The sequence below is a fragment of the Melospiza melodia genome, chromosome 29, assembly GCF_035770615.1.
Source record: "Melospiza melodia melodia isolate bMelMel2 chromosome 29, bMelMel2.pri, whole genome shotgun sequence".
Classification (NCBI taxonomy): Eukaryota; Metazoa; Chordata; class Aves; order Passeriformes; family Passerellidae; genus Melospiza; species Melospiza melodia.
The window spans coordinates 1087971-1112263 of NC_086222.1; the positions used below are offsets into that span (position 1 = coordinate 1087971).

General features: G+C 58.3%; 1 protein-coding gene across 2 annotated transcripts in view; it reads right to left on the reverse strand.

The window, feature by feature from the left end:
• Positions 1–24293, reverse strand: part of DSCAML1 (DS cell adhesion molecule like 1) — a 102682-nt gene that overhangs the window by 10686 nt on the left and 67703 nt on the right. The window contains exons 4-20 of one of the 2 annotated variants that reach the window (XM_063178379.1): positions 18755–18901; positions 17238–17516; positions 16290–16565; positions 15522–15818; positions 13343–13615; positions 10094–10372; positions 9764–9883; positions 9449–9625; positions 4815–5014; positions 4443–4539; positions 4202–4330; positions 3655–3822; positions 3441–3511; positions 2335–2575; positions 1300–1446; positions 1071–1226; positions 390–529 (exon numbers count right to left, since the gene is read on the reverse strand). In XM_063178379.1, the coding sequence (XP_063034449.1) occupies positions 390–529; positions 1071–1226; positions 1300–1446; positions 2335–2575; positions 3441–3511; positions 3655–3822; positions 4202–4330; positions 4443–4539; positions 4815–5014; positions 9449–9625; positions 9764–9883; positions 10094–10372; positions 13343–13615; positions 15522–15818; positions 16290–16565; positions 17238–17516; positions 18755–18901 (3197 nt within the window). Of the gene's footprint in view, positions 1–389; positions 530–1070; positions 1227–1299; positions 1447–2334; positions 2576–3440; positions 3512–3654; positions 3823–4201; positions 4331–4442; positions 4540–4814; positions 5015–9448; positions 9626–9763; positions 9884–10093; positions 10373–13342; positions 13616–15521; positions 15819–16289; positions 16566–17237; positions 17517–18754; positions 18902–24293 lie in introns of those variants that run through there. The other variant, XM_063178380.1, reaches the window with a different exon arrangement.

Below are 24293 nucleotides of genomic sequence, written 5' to 3' on the forward strand. Positions count from 1 at the left end.
TGGAAACCAGAGGCTCAGATAGTGAAATGAGTTTGAGAAGGAGCTTTTGATAAGCACTAGTCTGCAGACCTCCCATCAACCTCTCCCTCACCAAGGAGGGATGGGGCCAGGTTGGATTTCTATTTCATTTTTGGTCAGCTGCTGGCATGTTTCCCCCTCTGGAGCTGGCACTGAGCGGGGCAGATGCCAGAGAATGGGAACAGAGAGACAATGGGACCAATCCCTGCTGCACAGTGCCCACGGATGCCCTTGGACAATTCCGCAGTGCACCCCAAGAGGTCTTTGCTGCGGCTGCTGCCTGGCATCAGCTCTCCCTGCCTCTCCTGCTTGGCCAGCCCAGCATTCCCTGGCACACTGTGGCCATTCCCAGCCCCGCTCCCATCCCGTACCGGCTGCCCCGAGCCAGGGCTGGAGCAGAAGATGGTGTACTTCCGAATGATGCCGTTGGGCTTGGCCGGCGGCAGCCACGACACCACCACGCTGCTGGCAGAGGACGGCACAGCCTTGATCCCAGCCGGGGGACCTGGAACTGAGGAGGGAGAGCGTGGCAGAGCCAGTGCCGGGAGGTCTCCAAGGTCTCTGCCCAGCTGGGAGACGTGGCAGCAGCCTGCTGTGGGGCTGGCATCCCTGCCACAGCCAGGGAAGCGGCTGCGATGGTGGTGTCACACACAGGCAGGGACAGGTCTGCCTGCACGACGCCTCTCCACGGGTGGCTCTGCTCCCCGTGTGAGCCAGAGGCAGGAGGGTTAATTGCAGCCCAAGCTCTGCTTTAGAAATCATGATTGGCTTTTAATGGCCATCTCCTTAATCTGTCAGCCGTACCCTGCCCAGCTGCGCCTCCCTCCCAGCATCTGGCACTTCCTAGGACACGGGCCCAGGGATGCTCTGCTAGAGAGCTAATGGCATTAAAGTAGGGCAGGCGGGGTGTAAATATTTAAATATCAGCACTTAAGGAAAAGGAAGGAAAGGGAAAGGGAAATGCCCTGCCCATGGCTGTACACCGGGGGTTTCCCCTGTGCCCCAGCAGCCTCTCCAGCCCCTGGGCCCGATCGGGTGGCAGAGGCACTTACTGTCCTCCTTGGTCTGGATGTAGAGCACGCTGCTGCGGACACCATCACCTGCCTGGGTGTAGGCCAGCACCTGCACGCTGTAGTTGGTGAATTTCTCCATGCCCCGCAGCTCCACTCGCTCCCGCGTGGTCGTGATGTTCTGCATCTCGCCCCACTCTGCAGGAGAAGGGTCTGTCAGCCCCTGAGCCCCCCAGGTCCCCTGTGCCACCCCCTCCCCAGGTGTGCTCACCTCCGTCCATGTAGAGGGACCAGAAGATGACCCGGTAGCCCTTGAGCACCCCGTTGAGGGTGCTGCGCGGGGGCTCCGACCAGGAGATCACCGCCACGTCCGACGTGATGGAGATGGCCCGCACGTTCTCGGGGGGCTGGCTGGGAACTGGGGACGGATGAGGAGGACAATCAGCAGGAGGATGGAGATGCCAGGCTGAAGGAGCTGGGTCCCACACAGCCACCCTGCCTGCACCCACACAGAACCTGCTGGGCTGCTGGAAGCCCTCAGCCAGTCCTGCCCAGCAGGGCTCTGCCTCCAACATCCAGTTTTTCCTTCTAGGCCAGTGAGGTGCGTGTGAACCCTGTGCTGGTGGTGACAGGGAGGATGCTTCCAGCGAGGGGAGAGTGGGAGAGCTGGCTGGATGCGAGGTAATTAGATCCCATTGCCCCGCAAGAGGTAACTCTAATTTTTATGAGCATTTAAATGATAATACATCACCGTAACGATCCTCTTTGAAAATGATTATTGTTTCATATTACTTAGGTGCAAAAATATAAGCACCATGTAATTAGGGACGGAATATAATAAACTAATACAGATAGTCCGTTTGAACAAAATGAAGGTAATATAATTATGGAAAAGACACTATTGCTAAAACAGGGGCCCTTGAATACCCCGGGAGGAGTGCTAATGCAGCCAGGAAACGATCGCGGTTTGACAGGCTAACGAGAGCCTTAATTAAGTATGAAAAACTGCTGAGCAAACGCACTGCAAAACTTTTTCCTCATTGTTTTTAAAACGACCAAGGCCACCAGTGACTGTGTCCCAGATGGAAACCTGCCTGGCACTTCAGCAGTGCCAAAATCCACCTTGCACCCTTTAGCTGCGCCACAAACTTAGCGCCACGGTGTCCTGACAGTGCTGTGCTCCTGATCCCTTCCAGGGAGCTGTGAGGGCACACAGCCACCACCCCAGACCTGTGTGATGGGATGGGCATCACTGAAGGTTCCCAGGTGGGACCTGGACCTGCTTTGGTCCCTGGGCCATCCTTACCATCCTCCAGCGTGGTGGCGTTGATCTCGCTGGACGAGGGCCCCGTGCCTGCGCGGTTGAACGCCTGCACCACCACCCCGTACTGCGCAAACTTCTTGAGGTTGTCCAGCGTGTAGACCTCGCTGTCGCCCGTGGCCTTCATCTCCACAATGCTGTACTGCCCGTTGCTGCCCGGGCTGTTCTCCCGGTAGCCGATCTGGTAGCCACGGATCACCCCGTTCTGCAGCTCCTTCTTCGGGGCCTGGGGGACGGTGAGGGCAGGATGGAGCGGTGTCACAGGGCTGGGAGCCTCACGGGGCTCCGTGCCCCAACCACCCCTCCCCAGGGGCTTTTCTCAAAGCTTTCAAGTTGTTTTTCCTCCCCATTTTTCACTGAGTGGCAAAATAGTGATAAAAAAGGTCCAGAGGGTCCTCAGAGCCACCAGAGAGGAAAGTGCTGCCTGGACAGCACCAGTCCCCAGCTGGAGCAGCAGAAATCCCAATTCTGGCAGCCTGAGAGGCCAGATTGAGATCAATCTTAACAATATTTCTCTGAAGCATTAACAAATCAATAGGGTTGATTGCAAATTTATGTTACAATGCCAGGGCGATCCATCTTGCTGAAATACTCCTAAAACGAAGTGACTTATCTTTCAAGTGAATCTTACTTTTCATTAATCTGTTTTTCAGTGCTTAAGGGGAGGTGGGGGGAGAAGTTGGAACCCTAAATTTATTGACTTAGCAGTTCATTCCCAAGTCCTAACTTTATAATCAATTTTATTTTTCATTAGGCAGCTTTGGAAAATAAATCTGATTCTAAGTTTTATTGATCTCTGCTCAAACACTTTGCAACCCGGCACCTGAGTTTTTACATATTTATCCTCTCTGCCCCATGGTCCCCCACGGACACCCTACGAGATAATGAGCTTGTTGTAAAACATGATTGATAAGAGCCCTGAGCAATAAAGTGAGCTGCTTGCCCAGCCTGCAAGTTTTCTTTTTTCCTGGAGAATTCTTCCTGATTCCTGTGACACTGGTGACATGATGGGTCTCAGGACAAGCTGGGGCAGCATTTGGCCAAGCCCTCATAGCCAAAAAAAGCCCAGACAGTATCCCAACCTCACTCACCTTCCAGGTGACCTGGATGCTCTGGGAGGTGATGGGCTGCAAGGTGACATCCATTGGAGGACCATCAGGAGCTGAGAGAGATGAACACAAACCAGCACATTGAGAAGGTTCAGGAGCTCCTCACCAGGAAGTCCCCTGGCTGTACCTAAGCCAGCTTCCCCTCTTCCCCCTGCCCACCATCCCCAGCAGCCACGCCAGGAGCCCAGGGAGGCACCTGCTTCCTCGGTGCTGATGGTGAGCTCCTTGCTGGGCTCGCTGCGCCCGATCTTGTTGAAGGAGTACATGCGGATGCTGTACACCGAGGCGGGGTGCAGGTCCACGATGTTCGCCTGGTTGATGGTCGGGGAGATGTTGCGTGTAGACTGCTTAAAGTCCCAGGAATCTGGAAGAGTGAGGCAGAAGGGTCAGAGCCTGAATCCCATGCAGGGCCTGCAGTGCTGAGGGGGCCATGATCAAGCAGGTGAGGTCTCCAGGCACCTCCAGCTCTGGTACCCCTGGAGAGGTGCTGCTTCTCTCTCTCGCTGTTGTGCGCTGGGGTTCAACTTTTTGCAAATATTGTCTCTTTTAATATTCCCTTTCAAATGCTGCCATCCAACAGAAATTACCATATTTCATTAATGCTGCTCTCTCCTTTCTTCATCAAAGGAACCGGGATGCAGAATATTCCCTTGGAGGCACCACCGGGGCAGTCCCACACCTGCCTGTGCAGGCCAGCCCCCAGCCCCACTGTGCCACGGGGAGGGGACATCACTGTCACCTACCTGACTTGTTCTTGTACTCGATATCAAAGCCAGTGATGATGCTGTTGCCGTCGAACCGCTGCGTCCACCGCAAATTCATACTCCGGGCTTTCACCTCGCGGATCTCCAGCTCCGGCGGGTCAGGGGGCTCTTGGGGACACCCAGACAGGTTAGGGACACAGGCAGAGGGGGCCCCCAGGAGCAGGGGGACCCTCTCAGCAAGGCTTTGCACCACAGGGCTCAGGCAGGGGGGATGGAGTACCTTGGACCGTGAGCTGGATCAGGCCTCTGTCCTCGCCGTAGGAGTTGATGGCGTGGCAGGAGAAGAAGACGGAGTCCCCACGGTCGGCTGGTTTCAGCTGCCAGCATTCCAGGGAGAGGAGCCAATTCAGACCGAGCTGCCCCAGCACCATGCCCTGCCATCCCTGCCTGCTCCCACCACAGTGCCACTCCCTGGAGTTGCACTCCTAACTCCCCTCTGGGCTCAGCTTTGCTACTCAGGGAGCTCAGTGCAGTGCCCAGCTCTGTGACGCTCCTGGGGACCACCACACCCTCCCTGCTCCTCCCCTTCCCCTCTCCCACACCCAGCGAGACCCCTGGGAGCCCAGGCAGGTGCAGGACGCCCGGCCCTCACCTTGAGGGTGGAGATGACCTCGTCGCCGTTGTCCTTGGTGGTGATGGCGTAGCGCATGTTGCGGTCGGGGTCGATGACGGTGTCCCCCTTCTCCCAGCGGATGATGATGGGCCGCTCGCCCCGCGCCGTGCAGTTCAGCTCCTTGGTCTGGCCCTTGATGGCAATGGTGGTGTTGGGGTGGGAGGTGATCATGGCCGGGACTGTGGGGAGGCAAAGCGTCACCCGCGTGCCCTGGGGACGGGCAGGTGCCACCTGTGGCTGCCGGGCCCCGCAGAGCCCACCGAGCCGCCGAGGACGTGGCGCTCACCGAGCGGCCGCGCAGCCCCGAGCGGAACCGTCGCGCTGCATTATACAGCTCAGGATCATAAAATAATGAAGCAGATAAATTTTATAATGCATAGCATTACACCGGGGTAGACAATAAAACGTGAAAGACAAATAACCAAGTGCACACTATAATGAAGAGAAAGCCTCCAGTCTGAGACGTGCGGGTATGAATTATTGACTAAGGTTTTACACTCCCGAGGATGAGAGGAAGAATGTTTTCCATCACGGATTTGCATAATTCACTCGTATAAACCTGGGCAGAATACAGAGTGTGATTTCCCATCAGCAAGGCCGCCTTTGCATTGCAGATGCCAGAGATGAGGTTTTTTTCCATAGCCACCCCAATATACAAATGGGGCTGGTGGGGACACCCTGTGCTGTGGTCACCACCTGGCAGGGGTGCAGAACCCAGAGGTGCTTGAGCAGTGGGCGCAGCCCAGGTGGGGATGGCTGATCTGGGCTGTGAGGGTGCTGTACTGATCCCTGGCCTGGCTCTTCCCTGCTCCAAGAGCTCTTTGTGCCACCCCAGTGCCAGGCAGTGGGCTGGCTGTGCAGGCAGCACACAGGAGGAACGGGCTGGGGGACCGAGGGCAGGCTGGGTAAGCAGAAAAAAATGTAATGCATAAACAAACAGCAGTGCTGAGTCCTGCAGTAATGTATGATAATGACAATCCGCAAAGGCAACACACACTGTTCTAATGGGACACAAGAGGCTCTAATGAGCTACGACTCCTCGGCTTTCTGTGGCAATGTAATTCAATTAACAGCAAAGGAAACCTTTCCTCCTGAGCTGCTGGAGTTTGTGGGGTGCAGGACAGTGCAGTGCCCAGCTTGGTGCCCGTGTGACAATCCTGTCCCAAGGGGAGCACGGCACTCTGAGCTGGCAGGGGATGGCAAAGAGCAGGGATGTTGTGGCAGAATAACCTGGGCCACCAAGGGGACAAGAAGCAGCCCAAGACTTCTCCAAACTGTGCCCTGTCCCATCCCCAGTGCTCTGACACCTCTGCCTGCCTCAGCCCCTGGTCAGGGACACAGCAGGGCAGAGGCAGGCCTGGGAAGGGTTAGGGTTAGGGTGAGGGTTAGGACTGTCCCAGCCCAGCCTCCCATGTCCCATGGGGTGAGGACAGGGCACAGGGACAACCAGGGGCTCTTGCACTTTCCCCAGGGCAGGGCTGACTGCCCAGCACAGCACAAGGGCACACACAGCTGCAGGAGGGGCTCAGCACCCTGTCCTGGCACGCCTTGCCAGGCTCCTGCCCACTGTCCCCTTCTCCTGCCATGGAAAACCATCGAGGGGCCACCCTGCTATTTGTCACACAGGGACACGGTGATGTGGTCCCTGCACCCAGCCCTCCTTCAGCCCAGTGCTGCAGCAGAGGGTGTGAGGCTGTGGGGCCAAAGGGGCAGGAGAGCCCCTCAGGGCTGCAGCAGCCTTGGCTGCACCGGCCCCTTCCCAGCAGAGAGCAGAGGCCCCGGGAGAGGAGCTCTGTTTCAGGCTCTGCTTCGCTGAAATGCACTTATTGATGTTTGATTAAAAGCAGCTCCTTGGATGTAAACATATCAACTTCTCTCAATTGCCAGGGTCCCACGGGAGCTGCACGTAGTCCAGAGCAGGAAAAGATCACAACAAACCCCCAGAAAACCCCAAGCAGCTGTGAGGATAGCACAGATTGGGCACTGGTGCCTAACACCTGCCCTGCAGCAGCTCTGCAGCTTGCAGAGGGACCACATTGCTTGAGACCGGCTGCAGGAACACCCGTGGGTGGCTGGGGGCTGCTCCTGACCAGTCTGTGATCCCTTCCTGGGTGCAGGGCATCAATAACGAGGCATCAGACACAGCTCACTCTGGGCAGACAGGCTTCCTTCGAGGAGAGCTCACCTCCAATGCCTCCTGTGCCCTCCAGTCTGTGCCCACCAGGGCACACCCTCCAATTCAGCCTCTCTTGGTGCCCATGGCCTTGTTAACAAGGCCACAACGAGAGTTGGTGCCCCTCTCTGGGCAGAGACAAGCCTGGGAACAAAGGGAGCCAACAGCCAGAGCACGCTGCCATCCCACACCCGGCTGGGGCTCGAGCCGCTTGGCAGAGCGCTGGTGACAACTGAATGAGAACAGTGACAAGGGTGACAAGGGCTGTGCCTGCCTCCCTCGCCCCCCTCTTTCTTGTTTGGAGCTGGCTCTGTGATGTTAATTTGATTGCACCCGTCTCAGCTTCCTTTCTACACTGATTAGCTGAGTTTCACCTGAAGCATGAGATTAATTCAAATTGCATGGAAGCAATCAGTTATGCTCGCGCTGTGTGGCAGCGAACTTCCAAAGAGGGCTGTGCCACGACCGCGGACAGAGGCCCCTCTATCTGCCCCCTGGCTGGACCCCTGGCACCGAGGTGCTGGCACGGAGCGGGCAGAGGAGCCCCCTCCCCAGTGCCCAGGGTGCTGCTGCCCTGGCACAGCAGGCAGGACCCCCAGGAGGTGCGACTGTGCCCACCCCACACGCTGCTGACACCCGGGCAGGTGTGCAGCCATGTGCTAAATGGCATTTATCACACACTGCTGGGCTCCTCACCTGCGCCCAGCCCAGCCTGCTGTGCCCCCGGGCACACGCTCAGATACTCCAGCGCTCCTCACCTTCCACTCCTCACCTTCTGGGTGCTGGTGAGTTCCCTCCCAAAGCAGGGAAGGAAGGACAGACTGCCATGCTGTGGGAGCCCAGAGGCCCTGGCACCCAGGGACAGGAAAGCCTCAACCCCATGGGTGACATTCCCAAGCAAATCTGGTGGCTTTTCACACCCACCACCCCCCGACAAAAGCATCACCCAGCTGCTGCTGGCTCTGCCCAGCCCAGCGAACTCAAGCACACTCAGGCACACACCCAGTGTGTCACCTGGCTGTCCCAGATCACCCTGGCCGTGGTGCCAGGGCAGGGGACGTGTGACACCAGCTGGCTGTGGCACTGCCCTCTCCCCTGCTGACCGCCAGCACGCTTTGTTTGGGCTCTGATTAACTCTCATTTAACTCAGTCCGCAGTGGCCTGACTTTCAGGGAAAGCCAGTGCTGATCTCCCTTTAATTGGGCTGACATTTCGCTAAACAAACAAAAACCCCAAAATGAAACAAAACAAAGAGCCCATCTAACGCTTAATTGGCTGTGGTGCTTGGTGTACCTATTCATCCAAACCTTTTCAAAGGCAGCGAGGGCTCCGAGGGCTCCGGGAGATGCAAAAGCACTCGCATAATAAGGTTATGTGCTATTCAAGTCAGCAAGCAACCTGTCCTGGGATGCAATTACAGGAGCTAGCAGGGACACGGCACCAGCCCGGGCTCCCAGGCTTGGCATGCTCGCTCGGGATTAATCGCCTCGACTTTGTACCTGCACTCATTGAAGTGCCTTGTTTGAAGTGGCTGGGTTTGATTCATCAGTGGCAGGGATAAATTAAACAGCTGACAGCCAGGGGAGCGGGAACCTGGGAAGAGAGAGGCTGTGTGGGGAGGGGAGAAGCCCCTGAGAGAAACAGCTGCTGGTGTCAGGGAAGGAAGCAGCAGGCTGGGGAGGGAGACCAGGGCTTGGTGGTGCCCAGAGAGGGCTGCACGTCCCCTCTGCCCACAGCACCTTGGATGGGCAAGCAGGGGATGGTGGCTCTTATGGCTTCACCAGCAGCCTCCATCCCCTCTGGCACAGCGTGCTCACTGCCTCGTTCCCAGCATGGTCAAGGCAAAGTTTAGTCCTCCTGAGCCCAATCCTGACCCCAGGAGTGAGGGTGATTGCTCTGGACTCCCTGTTCTGGACTCCCTCCACCACCTCCTTTTGGAGGTTTGAATGCTCCCAGCAGCAACGAGCCCAATGACTAACAGGGAGCTGGCAATTATACATTCTGCTGATAGCAACGGGAGAGCAATCCAATAACACACACAGTTCAAACACGGTGTCTAACAACACTTCCCAGCCCATCCCTGTCAAAGCAGCCCAGCTATTTCCTTTCCTCCTGGATGATGTAGATTGATTGCCTGGTTTTATTAAAGACAAAGTGTGTTTAATAGCAAAAGGGAAGCGGGTCCCTGGAGGGGAGGAATCGATGCCCTCCCGTGCCCTGCATTGATCGTGGGGATGCGTGGGGCCGGGGCTGGAGCACGGCGGCTGTGGTTGGAGCCCTCAGAACAGAGAGGGAGGCAGTGCCAGACCAGGCTCTGCTGGTGGCCCCGTGTCCCACAGCCACCCTCACTGTGCCCATCTCTGTTCCCCAGGTCACTGCTGTGACCTGAGCAGGTCCCTGTGCCCTGAGGATGCCCCGTGGCACAGCCCTGGGTACCTACTCTTGACGGTGAGGAACATGGACTTGCTGATGTCGGTGCCCACGCCGTTGCTGGCCTGGCAGAGGTAGTAGCCGATGTCCTCCTCCAGCACGTGGCGGATGAGCAGGGAGCTGTTGGGCAGGATCTGGATGCGGCCCGTCAGGGGGATGGGGTGGTACTGCTGGGGGTTGCCGCTTCCTAGGAGGGGACGCAGAGGCACAGAGCTCAGCTGAGGCAGAGCAGCACTCAGGGGGCTCGGAGCTGGGGTGGCCGTGCCCGAGGGACTCTCCCCAGCGTGCGCTGACATCCCCACACGTTGCCATGACCCATCCCTACCTTTAGCGTGCTTCCACATGACTTTGGGAGGGGGGTACCCATCAACGGAGCAGTTCAGCACCCCAGCTTTCCCATAAATGCCATCTTGGTTGTTGGGCTGGACCACAAAGCGAGGAGGCACTGCGGAGTTTGGGAGGAAGGGCGATCACTGCAGGAAAATCCCCATCAGATCCCTACAGCTCCCCACTGCCTGTGAGCGTGGGGATGGCATCGATTCCCAGCTCAGCCTTGCTCCTCACCCTCCCAAACTCCCCCTGCTGCTGCTGCTGTGCTGCCCTCCCTCTCCCAGCAGCACCAGGTGGGACGTGGGGATGTGGGGTGTGGGCTCACCCCGCACGATGAGCTGCCGCTCCCGGCTGACGGTGGCAGCGTCGTTGCTGGCGATGCAGGTGTAGTTCCCGTTGTGCTTGAGGGACACGCTGGAGATCTGCAGGGAGCTCATGAACTCCTTGCTCTCGATGGTGACCCCGGAGCCAGAGAGGATGACGTGCCCGTCCTTCCTCCAGGTGATGTGGATGGGCATGTCCCCCGAGGACACCACGCAGGGGATGTAGAGGAGCTGTCCGATGGAGGCTGGCGGGAACTCGAAGGGCTGGATCAGAGGAGGGACTGTCGAGGGGAGAGGAGGGGGATGCTGGAGAGCCCATCCCAGGAAAGCCTTCCTTGAGTGGGGATGGGCTGCAGAGGGGCTTGGGGGAGATGCTGTCCCGGGAGGAGAAGCAGCCCAGAAACCCAGACAGGCTTTGATTCCACCAGAACAAGGCCAGGGGACAGCAGGAGGTGCCATCCAGCAGAGAACAGCAGGGAGATTTCTCCCACCTGGCAGAGCCACCCTGCTGAGAGTGGGATGGAGAAACGCTGACCCTGCAGTGGGGAAAGCCCCGGCCACCCCCAGCACGTGGCCCCCGAAATTCCACCTCAGCATTTATCCACTCCCAGAAAAGCCTTCATTAGATGGATGCTTTTCTTAAAGGTGCTGGATTCAGAACCAGCCATTATCTTTCTGATAACTTAATTAGGCAACTGCAGCAGCATCTCTGGCAATGTGGGAGGGGGAAGAAAGAGGAGAGAGGGAGACAATTAGCTTAACAAGGCTCAGCACCTGGTAGATGAGATCCTCGTTCTGCAGTCTCCATAATTAAATTAGCAGCCTGCCAATTGTCCCTTCAGCAGCAGGGAGCAGGGAGCAGGGGCAGTTCCCTGGACCCCCACGCACTTCCCTGGGCTCCCACCTCCACCCTGAGCCCATCCTGTCACTCGGGTATCACTGCTGCCTGGTCCAGAGCACGGCAGGAGTGTCACTGTGCTGTCACTGTGCCCCAGGTGGGAGCCACTGCCAGGGGCAGGCAGGTACAGGCAGGGCTGGCCTGTCCCTCTGCCTGTGACAGTAACGTGGCTCGAGCTGCCACAGTCATGGAGCCAGCGCTGCCTGTTTTCCATAATTAATGAATAATTAATTGGGAATGCACTGCAGTCTAGTGCAGAGCGGGGATGGGCTTGTGGACCACGCCTCCCCCCCTCCAGCCGCTCTCCCTTCTCCAGCTTCCCACAAACAGAGCTCACAACTCCCCTTTCCTTCCCAGATCGCTTCCCACCGTGATTCTCCTTTCTCCAGAGCCTCCAGGCTCTCATCTGCCCGCAGCCTGGAGCACCCTGCTCACGGTGCCACCGCAGAGCCCATCCCAGCAGCTCCAATGCAGAGGTGACCCTGTGAGCAGCCTCTGCCTTCCCATGGGGTGAAGCATCACCCCACAGTGCCCTGGCACTGTGTCAGCCCCGTGCTCCCCAAAACTCTGCATCCGCCTGAGCAGGGCTGTGTGAGAACCCCAGGACAGCACCAACACCCAGGGGATTAATTAAAACCTTCAAAGATGTCTGCAGGAAGAAGGAGCTGTCAGGGCACCTTGGAGGAGGCTGGATTTTGGATTGTGCTGCTGGGGAAGTGCAGGGAAGAGGCCCCAGCAGCATCCCTGACTAGCAAAGCCCTGGGGAGCAGAGCAGGGAGGTTTGAAACTGGGATCCTGGGATCCCTGGCCAAGCAGCAGCTACACCTGGGCAGGAGCTTCCCTCAGCACAGGATGGGGATGAGGCCTCATGAACAGGGCTGCACGTCCCCGTTCCTGGGGGGAGCAGTGCCACAGGGAACTGTAAAGCTTTTACTGTGAGATTGGAAGGAGCTGCATAGCTCACCGGTGCCATTTCACGCGGTGACCAGGCACTTGGGGCTGTAAAAGCTTTATGGTGCTCCACGCCAGCCCGCGCTCCTTGTGCTACACAGTTATGTTTATTCACTCCCTGACTCTCTGCTAGGGCCTTTGCTATTCTTTGCCACAGGCCTTTTATCCAGGGGCAGAGGAAACGAGGAACTCAGCCAGTGGGAATGGGTGTAAATCTCCAGCAGGGGAATGAAGACGTCTGGCCCGTGCTGCACCATCCTGCTCACCTTCCTCAGCCCGTCACCAGCCACTAATCAAGGCAGTAAATCCACTCTGGGAAGGGCCCAGCAGCATTCCTTCCCAGGATACACAAATCCTGAGCTGAACTTCAGCATCCTGCACCCTCTGAGGGCACCTCCTAGCGAATGCCATAATTTAAGGGCTCACAAATACCCTGAGATGATGTCCCCACATCAGCCCTGCCTGTCTCAAGACAAGACCAACATCTCTGGCCTCTTTCCAAGCTCTGGGGCTCCACATGGATGGGGATTTATTCGAGGTGAGAAAAGCAGGGCTGGCCAAGCCCTGCAGACCCCAGGGGCAAGAAGACCTCCCTGCACCCCCTCAGACAGGTTACCCACAGCCTCCTCTCCCCTTTGGGAGCCTGGGAGAAGAGCATTAGCTAATCAAGTGGTAGCATCTCTAATCAGCTTGATGCTCTCTCTCGCTAACCTGATTCCTAATAAGAAAATGGTGGCTGGGAGGGGAGGGAGGGGGATCAGAGTAAATCCAGTGCACGAATCCCCCGCTGGGTGAGAGGCAGGATGACAATTGGCCGGCTCTGTCCCCAGCGCCGCCGTGTTTGTCTGAATGATTTACTGCCAACACCGAGCTGGCGACGGGCGGAGCCGACCCCACAACTCCCGAGGAGGGGAGATCCGGGAGCTCCCAGCGCAATCTCAGCCAGTCACTGGGAGGGAATGCATCCGGCTCAATTCATTAGGACTGATAGCTCCCTCAATGGGCCTGAATAATTGATGGCCTGGAGAAGCTTTTAAGATGTTCTGTGCGCTCGGAAGACCGAGAGTATTATTTTTTTAAAAGCTAGCACACACAGAAAAACATCGGTGAAGGTGATCCAAGCAAAGGTTAGATGTTTTAATACGTTATGTTTACACCATAAATCCTTGCTCCATCACTTGTAAGGGGAAATGGATACGGCGTGGCTCGGGGCAGCTGCTGGCAGCTGGCAGGACCAGGTAGCCAAGCCAGCTCCCGAGGACTGAGCTGCCACACCTGGTGACCACAGAGCACAGCCACCACCTGGCCATGCAGGTGCTCCTCTGCCTCCATCCCACTGCGGAGAACCCAAAAACAACCTGGATGAGCCGCTCAGGGGAAGCATCCCCAGCCTCTGTCTCACCTTTGACGGTGACGTGGACGCTCTGGCTGATGGAGAGCTGGGGCTGGATCAGCACGCTGCACAGGTACTCTCCCTCATCCATGCCTTTCTGCACATCCATCAGCTTCAGCGTGCCGTTCTCAAAGACCACTTGGCGGTGGTTATCGGGCAGCAGCAGAGAGTCCTTGTACCACTTGATGGAGTAATAGGGGTACCCGATGACCCTGCAGTTGATGAAAGTGTCCCTACCCGCGACCGCTGTTATGTTCTTCATGGCGCGGATGCTCGGGGGACCTACATATGGGGGAGGAAGGGAGAGGCAGGCTAGGTTAATTCCGAAGGGCCATTTGCTTGCATGCACATCTGCTGCTATTCCAGAGCCAGCTCCACAGGCACAGCAGGTGACCAGGGCACCCTGGTTTGGGTGAGGAGGCGGCATGGGCTCCTCTCAGCTCCTGTGGGGACAGCCACTTTCGCCTGCAGCCTCCGGGTACGGCTGCTCTCCCTCACCTGCCAACAGGGCTGTGCTCTGGGACCCAGCCACACTTCAAACAGCAATCCCGCCCCAGTGCTGGGGGAGCTGAGCCCACACACACCACTGCTGCCCGCTGGTGTCTGTTCTCTGCTCTGGGCACTGTGCCTGCCCAGGGTGCCTCCCCCTGGCTCCTCTGAGCACCAGAGATATGGGAGAGATGGGGAGAGCTCCCCCACCATCACAGCCTCTCTCTGCCTCTCCCGGGAGGAAGCTGCCTGCATTGTGCCAAACATCCTTGGCAAGAGCTGCTATGGGAACCTGACTTCCACTGGCAAAAACGCTTCACCTCCTTGAACCCCACTTTTCTGCGCCCCCCACTGCCAACCTGCGTGTCACTGAAAAGCCAGACAGCCACCAGTCTCTGTCTGGCTTTGGAGCTGCCTGAGGACTGGAGAATGCTGCAGGTGAGCCTTTAAACGAGAGGTTTCATGCATCAATAATTACATTGTTCTCCCAGTCGCTGCATAAAACAGCGAAGTAATCTAAAGATTAACCCTGTCTTGACTCCTCATCCTGAGGGTGTAGCAAGATAACAGCTTAACAGGCACTCAGGATCAGCTGATGGACAGTGTTTTTCATTCTAGGACACATTAAGAGAAGGAGCAGAAAGAAAGGAATTAGCATCTAGCTCTGTAACTGTGTCTTGGGCCTGTTTGAGGGACATGCTCTGTGCCACTGAAAAAGAAACCCGAATCTTATCTAGTGACAGCCCATCAAGAGCTGAGAAAGGGGAAAAAGAGAGACAAGGGAACATCCTCATTGAAAACGCTTCTCTGGCTTCTCCTGGCTGAGGGATGAACTTCCTCCAAATTCAGCAGTAAACGGCAGCAAAATTCCGACTCTCCTGGGATCCCAGCCAAAAAGCCACTAGATCCATTTCAAACCTGAGACACAGACAAACACAGCCCTTCAACCCTCATTCTCAGCAGACAAATAAACGCTCCCTTATCTTGTCTCGCTCCCACCTGTAAGCCTGGGAGCTTTAATTGGGGATTATTAATGGGCAGGGGCTTACAGCATACCCCGTGCCTGAGAGCGCTCCCCAGAACACACCGAGCGGCGCGCTGCAGCCGTAATAACACGGTGATTAACGCGGCCATGGCTTTTAGCAGACAAAGAAAATACAGACATGACAAATCAAAGCTCATTTTCCACGATTTCACGTGCTGCCTCATCATCGTTTGTCATGGAGATCCTGGTGCCACCAGGCGTGGTGGCTGCCAAGGAGTGGGGCTAGGAACGGGGGCAGCTGGCAGAGCACAGGGGACCTGGGACACTTCGGGGCCTGCCACCTCCTTCTCCATGGTGGGGCCCCTCAAGGGGTGCCTGCCCACCCTGTGCAGACCCCAGGGCAGGGCTTGGCAGAGTGAGAGTGGGCCCCAGTGTGGACAGTGCTGCCCTTTGACTCTGCAAAGCCAAGCTCCAGCTCTCCAAGCCTCCGGAATTGCTTTCCACTGGGTTAAACTCCCTGCTTGAAGCATCAGAGAAGCTCAACCCTGCAGGTGTGCGAGGAGCGTGGCAGGGCTCAGGGGGTGAGGCTGGGGCAGCCAGGGGAAGAAGAGGGAGAGGCGAGGAGGAGCGATCAGCCGGGGAACAGAAGAACAAAAAACCAAGAAAAAAAGCCCAGTAAAAGTCCTATTCTGATATTTAAAAGTAGACAGGCACCTCTTACGTTTATTCGCGCTTGGTATTCGGCGCTGCCCACCGAGTTCCGCGCGGTGCACCGGTACACGCCGCCGTCCTTGATCTGCGGGCTGCTGACGTTCATGTGGCTGACGGTGGTGCCATCGGACATGGTGTACTGGTTGGAGCGGTGCCCGCTGTCCCGCGGGATGGGCTCGTCGTCCAGCGCCCAGGTGACGGTGGGTGGCGGGGCCCCCTTGGCGGCACACATCAGGGAGAACTGCTCCCCGGGGTTGACCACCTTCTCGCTGAAGGAGGAGACGATGCGGGGGGTCCCATCTGGGGGGCACCCAGCGGGACGGGGGTCAGGGAGCGGCAGCCACAGGCAGCAGCAGTCACCCGCCAGCAGGATGGCACTGAGCTCCCACCCCAGGGTCAGCCGGGACAGGAGCCCCGCTGGGGACACACGTGGCTGTGCTGGGGTCCCCGTGGCAGGGACATGCAGACGGGCGAGGGGACACTGATGCCGCCTCCCTCAGCAGAGCCCATCCCTTATCCAAACGCTCGGTGGGCTGGATCAGGGAGACTGCCTGGTGAATGAGGTGTCACGGGGCTGGGGGTGGCAAGTCAACCTTATTTTGGTCCTTCCCCATGCTGTGCCCCTGCAGACAGCACACAGGGCCCGGCAACAGGCTGGCAGCAGCCTCAGGACCCCCACCCCAGTGGGACTCCCTGCCCCCCAGCCATGCACAAAGCATCCCCTCAGAGAGGGGCAGAGCAAGGAGCCCCCAGGCCGGGAAGGCAGCTCACCCTCCAGCGTGATGATGGAGAAGTCCTGTGCCGTCTGGGACTTGCGGGTGGCGAAGCACTGGTAGGCGCCCGAGTGGCTCTTCTGGGCGGCCGTGATGAGCAGGGTCTCGTTGCTGATGCCCCGGATGGAGATGTAGTCATCCACCGCCACCAGGTCCGTGTTGCGGTACCAGCGGATGACGTACTCGGGGGAGCCGCTGAGGGCACAAGAGAGGATGACGGTGCTGCCGATGCCCGTTTTGAGCTTCTTTGGTGTGAGGGTCACACGCAGAGGGTCTGTGAGAGAGGGGAGAGGCGTTGGCAGTGCTGTGGGAGGCTCTCATCCCCGCTGAGCGCTCTCTGCTCCTCCTGCCCCAGCAGCGCCAGCCCGGCTGTGCTGTAAATGTCACCGCACAATGAGGCGGGTGGCCCTGCCACTGTCCCTGCTGCTGGCAGCCCCTGCTTTCATCATCAGCCCCAGGCCCTCAGCAGGGGTACTCTGGGGAGGTGGCAGGATGGCTGGAAGAAGATGTGGCACAGTGCTGGGCTGGGGACACACCAGGCTGGCTCCCAGCAGGCTGGCAGTGCCCGGCTGGCACCGTGCTCCAGGTAAGGCAGGCACAGTGCCTCTGGTACTGCCAGGATCCCGGTGACAGGAGGAACCCCCAGGAAAACAGCACGTGATAAATACTTGGCCTGCCCAGATGGTATTTACTGTTTGGCTAGAGCTTATTTTATGTAAATCGACATAAATTTTATGTAAATCAACAAAGCAAAGCACAGAAGCACCCAACACGTCGGACATGTGCAAGACAGTGGCTTCCAGCGAGCCAAACGCTGTGCCAAAACACAAGGCTGTTGTTTATACAGCTGTATAAACCTCTAAAGCTGAATACTGATAAAGGCTTTACGTGCCAGAAGGCAGCAGGACCGAGCCCCCCCCGCACCGCTCCTCCCGCCGGCTCTCACCTATGACCGTGAGGGTGCCCGTGACCTCTGCGGAGCCGAAGGTGTTGGTCACCTCGCAGATGTAGGTGCCGCTGTCCTCCACGCGCAGGTCGCTGATGGTCAGCCCCGTGATGCGCTTGCTCCAGCGGCTGTCGGCGGGGAGCGGCCGCCCGTCCTTGATCCACCGCACGGCCGGGTTGGGGTAGCCCGAGGCGATGCAGGGCAGCTCCACCAGCCGGCCCGCCTTCACCTCCCTGGACTGGAAGCTGTCTAGCATGGTGGGGATGGACTCCGCCGGGTCTGGGGTGCGAGAGGAACTGGGCTCAGCCGGGGAAGAGGAGGAAGGGACGTGTCTCAGAGATGCTGTGAACCCCCTGGCATGGTGACACCGTGCCCAGTCAGCACCATCCACGAGAGACTGGCTCTCCCCACTCCCCTGAGCAGCTGGCTCTGCCACAGAGGAGTGCAGGATGCACCTTGCTGAGCACGGGGTGCCCCGTCCCACCCGGCCCGCACAGCCCTTGGCGGGACAACGCACACAGGCAGGTGGAAAACCAATTCCTAAATAGCTGATGGGAGGAATAAACTCAGCATCGGAGGAATTACTCAAGGTGACACCTAATTGGTGCAAAATACACAAATTTTGTGGCACATTTCAAAATTTACAAGCAAAAGGGCCCATCAGGCAGCTGGGAAAGGAGAAAATTAATCACTAAGTCTCAGGCGTGAAATTAAATTCCAGGGGAAAGAAACCTCTTTCATTACTCCCAAGCAGAAGTAAAACGCCGTGACGTGTAAATAATGACAGCGACAGGGAGGGGACCGGGCCAGATCGGAGAGCTCGGATGGGGATGATCCACACGGGACACCCAGGCACCGCCGGGATGTGTGGCAAGACGGGCACGGCTGGAACCCCAAGAAGCAAGATCCGGCAAGCCCCGCATCTCTTCCGTGCCCTCCGGGGGGTTAATTCGAGAAGCCGGTGCGGGAGCACCCGAGGATGGGAACAGCATATGGCAGGGAGCGGGCGCGCCGCGCCGAGCGGCTGCGAGCGGGCGAACTCCCTCCCTCCCTCCCTCCTCCCTGCCGAGCGGAGTAATTTGGGCAGCGAGCGGAGCCGGGAGCGCCCCGAGACACCCGGCACTCCGGACTGCACTGCCTCCGCCGCAGTATCGCTTGCATGTTCGTCACATCGCGTCAGGCTGCTCACATCGCGGGCTGTCACATCGCATCGTCGCCCGCCCCGTCGCCTCCCGCTCGGGGTGACGCGCGGCACCGCCACCGCCGTGCCCGGCGAACCGGGGGGCTGCGGGCTGGGGGGCACGGCCCGGGCACTGCCAGCCCCCCGCGGCACCGCCCGCCCCGCTCCGGGATGTCCCCCGGCTGCGGGGACCCCGGGCGGCGGTGCCAGCGCTCCCTGTGCGGGGCGGCAAAGAGGGGAGCGGGCAGGGCAGGGCAGGGCTGGGCTGGGCAGGGCAGGGCACCCTCCCGGGCACAGAGTCCGCCTCCCGCCCACCCCGGCAGCCGCACGGGCTCACCTGAGACGGAGAGGCGGGCGCCGTTGCTCTGCCGCGTCTCGCCGCTGTACTTGTGCTTGGTGATACACCTGTAGGTGGACAAGGCATCTTCCTTCTGCACGTCCGATATGTACAAACCTCCATAAGAAGTAATAAAAAACCTATTTTCTGGAGACACAAAGGGAGGAGAAGAGTGAGCGAGCCTCCCCCGGCCCCAGGCTGAGCGCCCGGGTCAGGCAGAGCCCCTGCACTCCGAGCTGTGGCAGGGAAAGAGGGACCCTGCTCCACCTCCCTGCACCCCCAGCACATCGGGGCGCAGCTGTGGCTGAAGTTTTAGGCAGGGTGGTGAAGTTGGGTGAGCCACAGGAACCTCGTGTGTGCAACGGCTGCCCCGGCGTTTGTGGGCACCGCCTCCATCCATCCATCACTTCCCCCAGCCAAGTACACACACCTGCCCGGGGGTGAGCACACACACCTGCCCGGGTGTGAGCACACACACCTGCCCGGGTGTGAGCACACACCTGCCCAGGTGTAAAGCACACACACACCTGCCCCGGTGTAAGCACACACACCTGCCCGGGTGTAAAGCACACAGACCTGTACAGGTGTGAGCACACACACACCTGCCCCGGTGTAAGCACACACACCTGCCCGTGTGTAACCACACACACTTATACAGGTGTAAGCACACACACACCTGCCTGTGTGTAACCACACACCCCTGCCCGTGTGTGAGCACACACACCTGTACAGGTGTAAGCACACACCCCTGCCTGTGTGTAACCACACACACACCTGTACAGGTGTAAGCACACACCCCTGCTCAGGTGTGAAGGTGGCTCTGGGTGTCTCTACACACACCTGGACCCGCGGGGCTCGGTGCGGGCGGGCCGTGGCTGCAGAGGGGAGCGGGGCGGGTGGCACAGCTCCGGCACACGCTGCTCCTGCTCCTGCTCCACCGTGCCACGCGCTCCATGGCAACGCCGCAATTAAAAGTGAATCCGTCCCGCTGAGTTAATAATTAGCTTAACTTACTTAGAATCATGTGAAAACAAATAAGGGCTTGAGCTGATGTTGGAGCCCCGGAGGAGGGTGGCGGGAGAGCAGCCCCCTCAGGCCAGCTGGTTTTGGAGGCTGGCACAGGGGGAAGGAGTCTTTGGCTGGCTCCTGACCCCTGTAATTCATCATGAATTATAACAGTAATTAACACCAATAGAAAGGCCTGTGTAGTGGCTGCATGGAGAGCAGGATAAGCTGGGGCTCTGGAGAGGCTCCCTGCCCACCTGGAAAGCACTCAGCCCTGCCCCTCCGTGCCAAGCAAGGCTTGCACCCCCAGCTCTGTGGGGCTCTGGGGTTTATTCCAGCGCCAGTCTCAGCTGGGATGGGATGCTCCATCTGCTCGGCTGCACCGTGCTGCCAGCCAAACCACCCCCGACCAAACCCCACGGCTGCAGAAGGTAATTTAGTGCAGCTGAATGCTCAGAGTGAAAACCTTTAAACCCAGCCTGTAAATCAGCAACATCTGCAAATGGCTCCCTCAAGCCCTGCACAACGCCTGCTAAGCCAGGATCTAGCTGATGAGGCCAAACAACTGTTTCTACTTCCAGCACCTTTAGGAAGCACCTGGATATTCTCAATTCAGGCAAGAAGAAAGCTCCGTGGTCAAACTCAGGAGTGCAGAGTAAGCACGAGTGAGAGAGGACGAGAGGCAGATGCTCCCAGAGCACTCTGGCTCCCACAGGCCCAATTCCCTGCAAATTGTGCAGGCGACAGAGCAGCAGAAAGCAGAGATCCTCGCCCAGGGAACCAGGGAGGGTCCCTGGCACCAGCCAAGGCAATGGCAGTGCCAGGCTGTGCTGGCATCACCCATTCCAGCCGTGGCTCAGCCAGATGTGCGTGCTTGACTCCAACTGCTCCATACAGGGCAGTGGAGGACTCCAAACAGCAAATAAACAGCAAACAATTAATCATAACACCAGTCAGCTGTGGCTAACAGGGGCACGGGCACCGCCAGGCTGGCACCCTGTGCTGGTGCTCCCCGGGAGCAGCCGGAACACGAGCAGCAGCCCCAGCCCCAGGAGCTGCCATCCCCACACCTCCAGCAGCGCTCCTGTGACTCCATCACTGCCGGCAGGGTTTGGGGCTCCCCAGCCCAAACCTCAGCCCAAAGCTCCATGCCACCATGGCGTGCCGGCCCCAGCACGGCAGCACATGGCCCGCAGCTGGCACCGGCCCTGCGGGATTTGGGCATTTGGGCTCCACCGGCAGCGGGAGCCGCCCCGGGCTCTGTGCGACCCCCGCCGAAGGGCCGGGGGAGTGGTCCTACGGCACCGCAATAAGATGCAAATCAAACATTAATTTTTCATCTCCCATCAAACCAGTAAGCGGAGAACATCGGCTGCACTGGAGTTTGAGGCGGGGGGAGCCGGTTTCCATGGGAACGGGGCTGTATTTTGCCAGGCGCTGGCAGCCCCGGCCCACACCCTCACACGCGGCCGTGCCCGGGGATCCACAGCCCCGCGCCGGGAACAAAGCCTCGTGCCCGCGATCCGGGCTCTGCACGGGCTCCGGCCTCAACAGCCTCCCCGGGGACAGAACAGGCAGAAACCCCGCGGGTGTAGCATCCACATCTCCTCCGTGGAGTGACAGGAGGCATCTGCCTCTCGCACGGTGTGGTGACACTGTTCCATCACGTGTGAGATCCACCCAAGCTGACGGCACAGCTTCCTTTCCTTTTTTTTTTCCTTTTTCCTGGGAGGGGACAAGCGGCTCTGTCGAGGAACGTTCTGCTGGCTCAGGGGAGATGCTCGGGGGGCTCTAACTGACGTGACAGCTCCAACAGACCTCACCCAAGTGACTTACTGCTGAGTTTGCCAGGCAGATTAACGTCGCAGGGCTCCAAACAGAATCAGATCTCTCTGCCTGCCAGGAGGTGGAAAGGCTTTACAGGAAGCAGAGGATTAAGCACGTCCGTGGCCAGGCTGATGTGCCTCTAATAACTCTTCCAGCTAGACTTGAGCTGCTACCTTTGGGGGCTCTTGGATCAAACCAAGAGCCCAGCACGAGCTAAATTCCACCCGAATTCCCAGGACCTGGCCCCTCACCTGGGGAAAGCATTAGGGTGAGAGGGGGGCTCTCACTGAGTGCACACACACCTCTCCCACATCCAGCTGCCCTGAAACCCCAACATCGCTCCCAAGGGGCTCCCAATTCCAAGAGAAAGATTACAGCCGGTGCAGGTTACCAGCTCCTGCTCTATCCAATACAGATTCATCAAAACAACGGGGTCAGGGCTGCAGGAGGGAGCACGTTTATAGTTCATAAGACTAATGAGATAACTTTCCCCTGGTACTGCTGCAGAATCAATAGGTGCCAGCGTTTATGAATTAGCCATACTCGGAGCATGAGCATCCCAAGGCATCCCAAACAAATCCAATAAGTGTTTGCCGCTATTTGTGGCCGCGTTTAAAGTGACAAACGCCTCCCGGGGGGAAGGCACGGAGGGGGAAGCCCCAAAGAGCAAAGCCTGTAATTTTCCACCGCTGCCACAGCGGCACTTTTCTGCTGTGGCTGCTGCTCCAGGATGCCATTTGCCCGGCATGGAGCTCGCCTGGGGACAAGGAGCATCCGCAGAAAACCCAGCCTGGATGGGAAATCCTGCCCGACCAGGATCACCATCTCCTCCTGGGGACAGCCTCAGCCTGGGGACAAGGAACAGCCAGAGAAAACCCAGCCTGGATGGGAAATCCTGCCCGACCACGATCATCACCTACCTCCGGGGACAGCCACAGTCCTGGGACACCGTGCCCAGCGGGGCAGGGGGCACAGGGCACAGGAGGGGGCTGGCATCGGTGCCCATGCTCCAGAGCTGCCTTTCATCTCAGCAGGCTGAGCCCAGCTCGTGCCACAGCAAACGCTGAGAGCAGAGGGGGCCTGGGCCGGGCACTGAGATTAAAGCTCCCTGCATCCCTCCCTGGCGGAGATGTTAAAGAGGAGCCGCGAGCCGAGCCCGATGCAAATTTCATAGGACCTGCAGGAATCTGACAGATTTATTTACGTGTTTGCCTGCCGTGGGGATCCCAGGGGAGCTGCGGGGCCGTCGCTGCTCGCAGCCCTTCCAAAGGCAGCAGGGCTGTGAGCTCAGCCAAGGGTTCGCACCTGGAGGAGTCACGGGCATTTGTAACGCGAGCGGTGCCAGCTGTGCCCGCAGCTCGGGCTCCTCCTCATCCTCCCCAGGAGCACTGCCCCTTTTCCCTTTTCCTTTTCCCTTTTCCCTTTTCCTTTTCCCCTTTCCCGATGGTTTCTGCGGGAGTCCGGGCAGAGGGAACGGCAGAGGAGGGCTGGAAATCGGGCACTCGTGACGGGCTCTCCACCTCCGCTCCCTAATCTCCTTAATAAGCACGGCTCCATCTCCTCCCGCCACAGGATTAACACCCATCTCTCATTCTCCTCCCGCAACAAGATTTTATTTCTAATTACGCTGTAATAAAACTGGGCGCGCTCCCAGGGCTCCTTCCAAATGACTTGTCGGCACTCGGCGAGATTGAATCCTGCTCGGGCCGTTTCCGGCACCTCTGCCGGCTGTTCATTAGGCATGCATGAGGGACAGGGCTTAAGAACAGAATTACATTTAAATGGCTTTTCTGAGAGGGAGACGTGAAACAAGAGAGAGAAGAAAAAGCAGGAAAGCTTTACAAGGAGGGTGTCATTGTCACCTCAGTGTCACACTGCTGTCCAGCAGCTCTTTGTGCCGGGTTCCCTCTCCTGGGGCTCCGGGGTCTGACAAACCAAAAAATCCAAAAGGGAACACTGGAGGGGATTTCTGAGCATCGCATTTTTGCAACAGGATGGAAACCAGAGGCATGTGTCACCGACCGCTGTCACCCTGCCCTGGGGGTGCCCAGGACACTGCACAGGGACTGCTGGGCTAGCGGAGAGGTTTTCCAGCAAAACCGGGGATTTTCTTCTCAGGGCTTAGGAAAACACACACCAGAACAAATTATGGGCACAACCAGGAGCTGGCAGTGCCCATCCTGCATCCGGGTGTGAGCAGCCAGCACGTGGCTGCAGGGGAGTACCGGGAGCACCCTCCGTGTTTCCCCGGCGTTTTCCATCCTCACTGCACTCACTGGCAGTGGGCAGCCTCTGCTGCCTCCCAGATCCAGTCTCGCGAGTCGGCAAAATTGGGCAAACAGATGTTATGGAAGATCTCTCTCTATTAGCTGCCTCGGAAGTGAGGTATCCTGCAGGGCTGGCAGGAGTTATTAAATCAAGAGTCATTATTTACCCAAGGGCCAGTCTTGCAAGTCATGTTCCTAGAAGTAAATCCGGAATTATGCTGCCCACGGAGATGGATTCGCACGGGTGTGAGGGAGAGCACAGTTTGCCTCTCCGGGTTTTAATCCACCTCTGAGTCACCGGAGCGCTTGGCAGCCAAACCCAGCAGTGTTTGGGGACACTTGGGTTTGTTCGCGTAAGCGACTTTGGGAGGGGCAGGCTTTCACCGAACCAGAGCACGGAGGAGGAGGAGGAAGAGGAGGAGGAGGAGGAATCCCCGGTG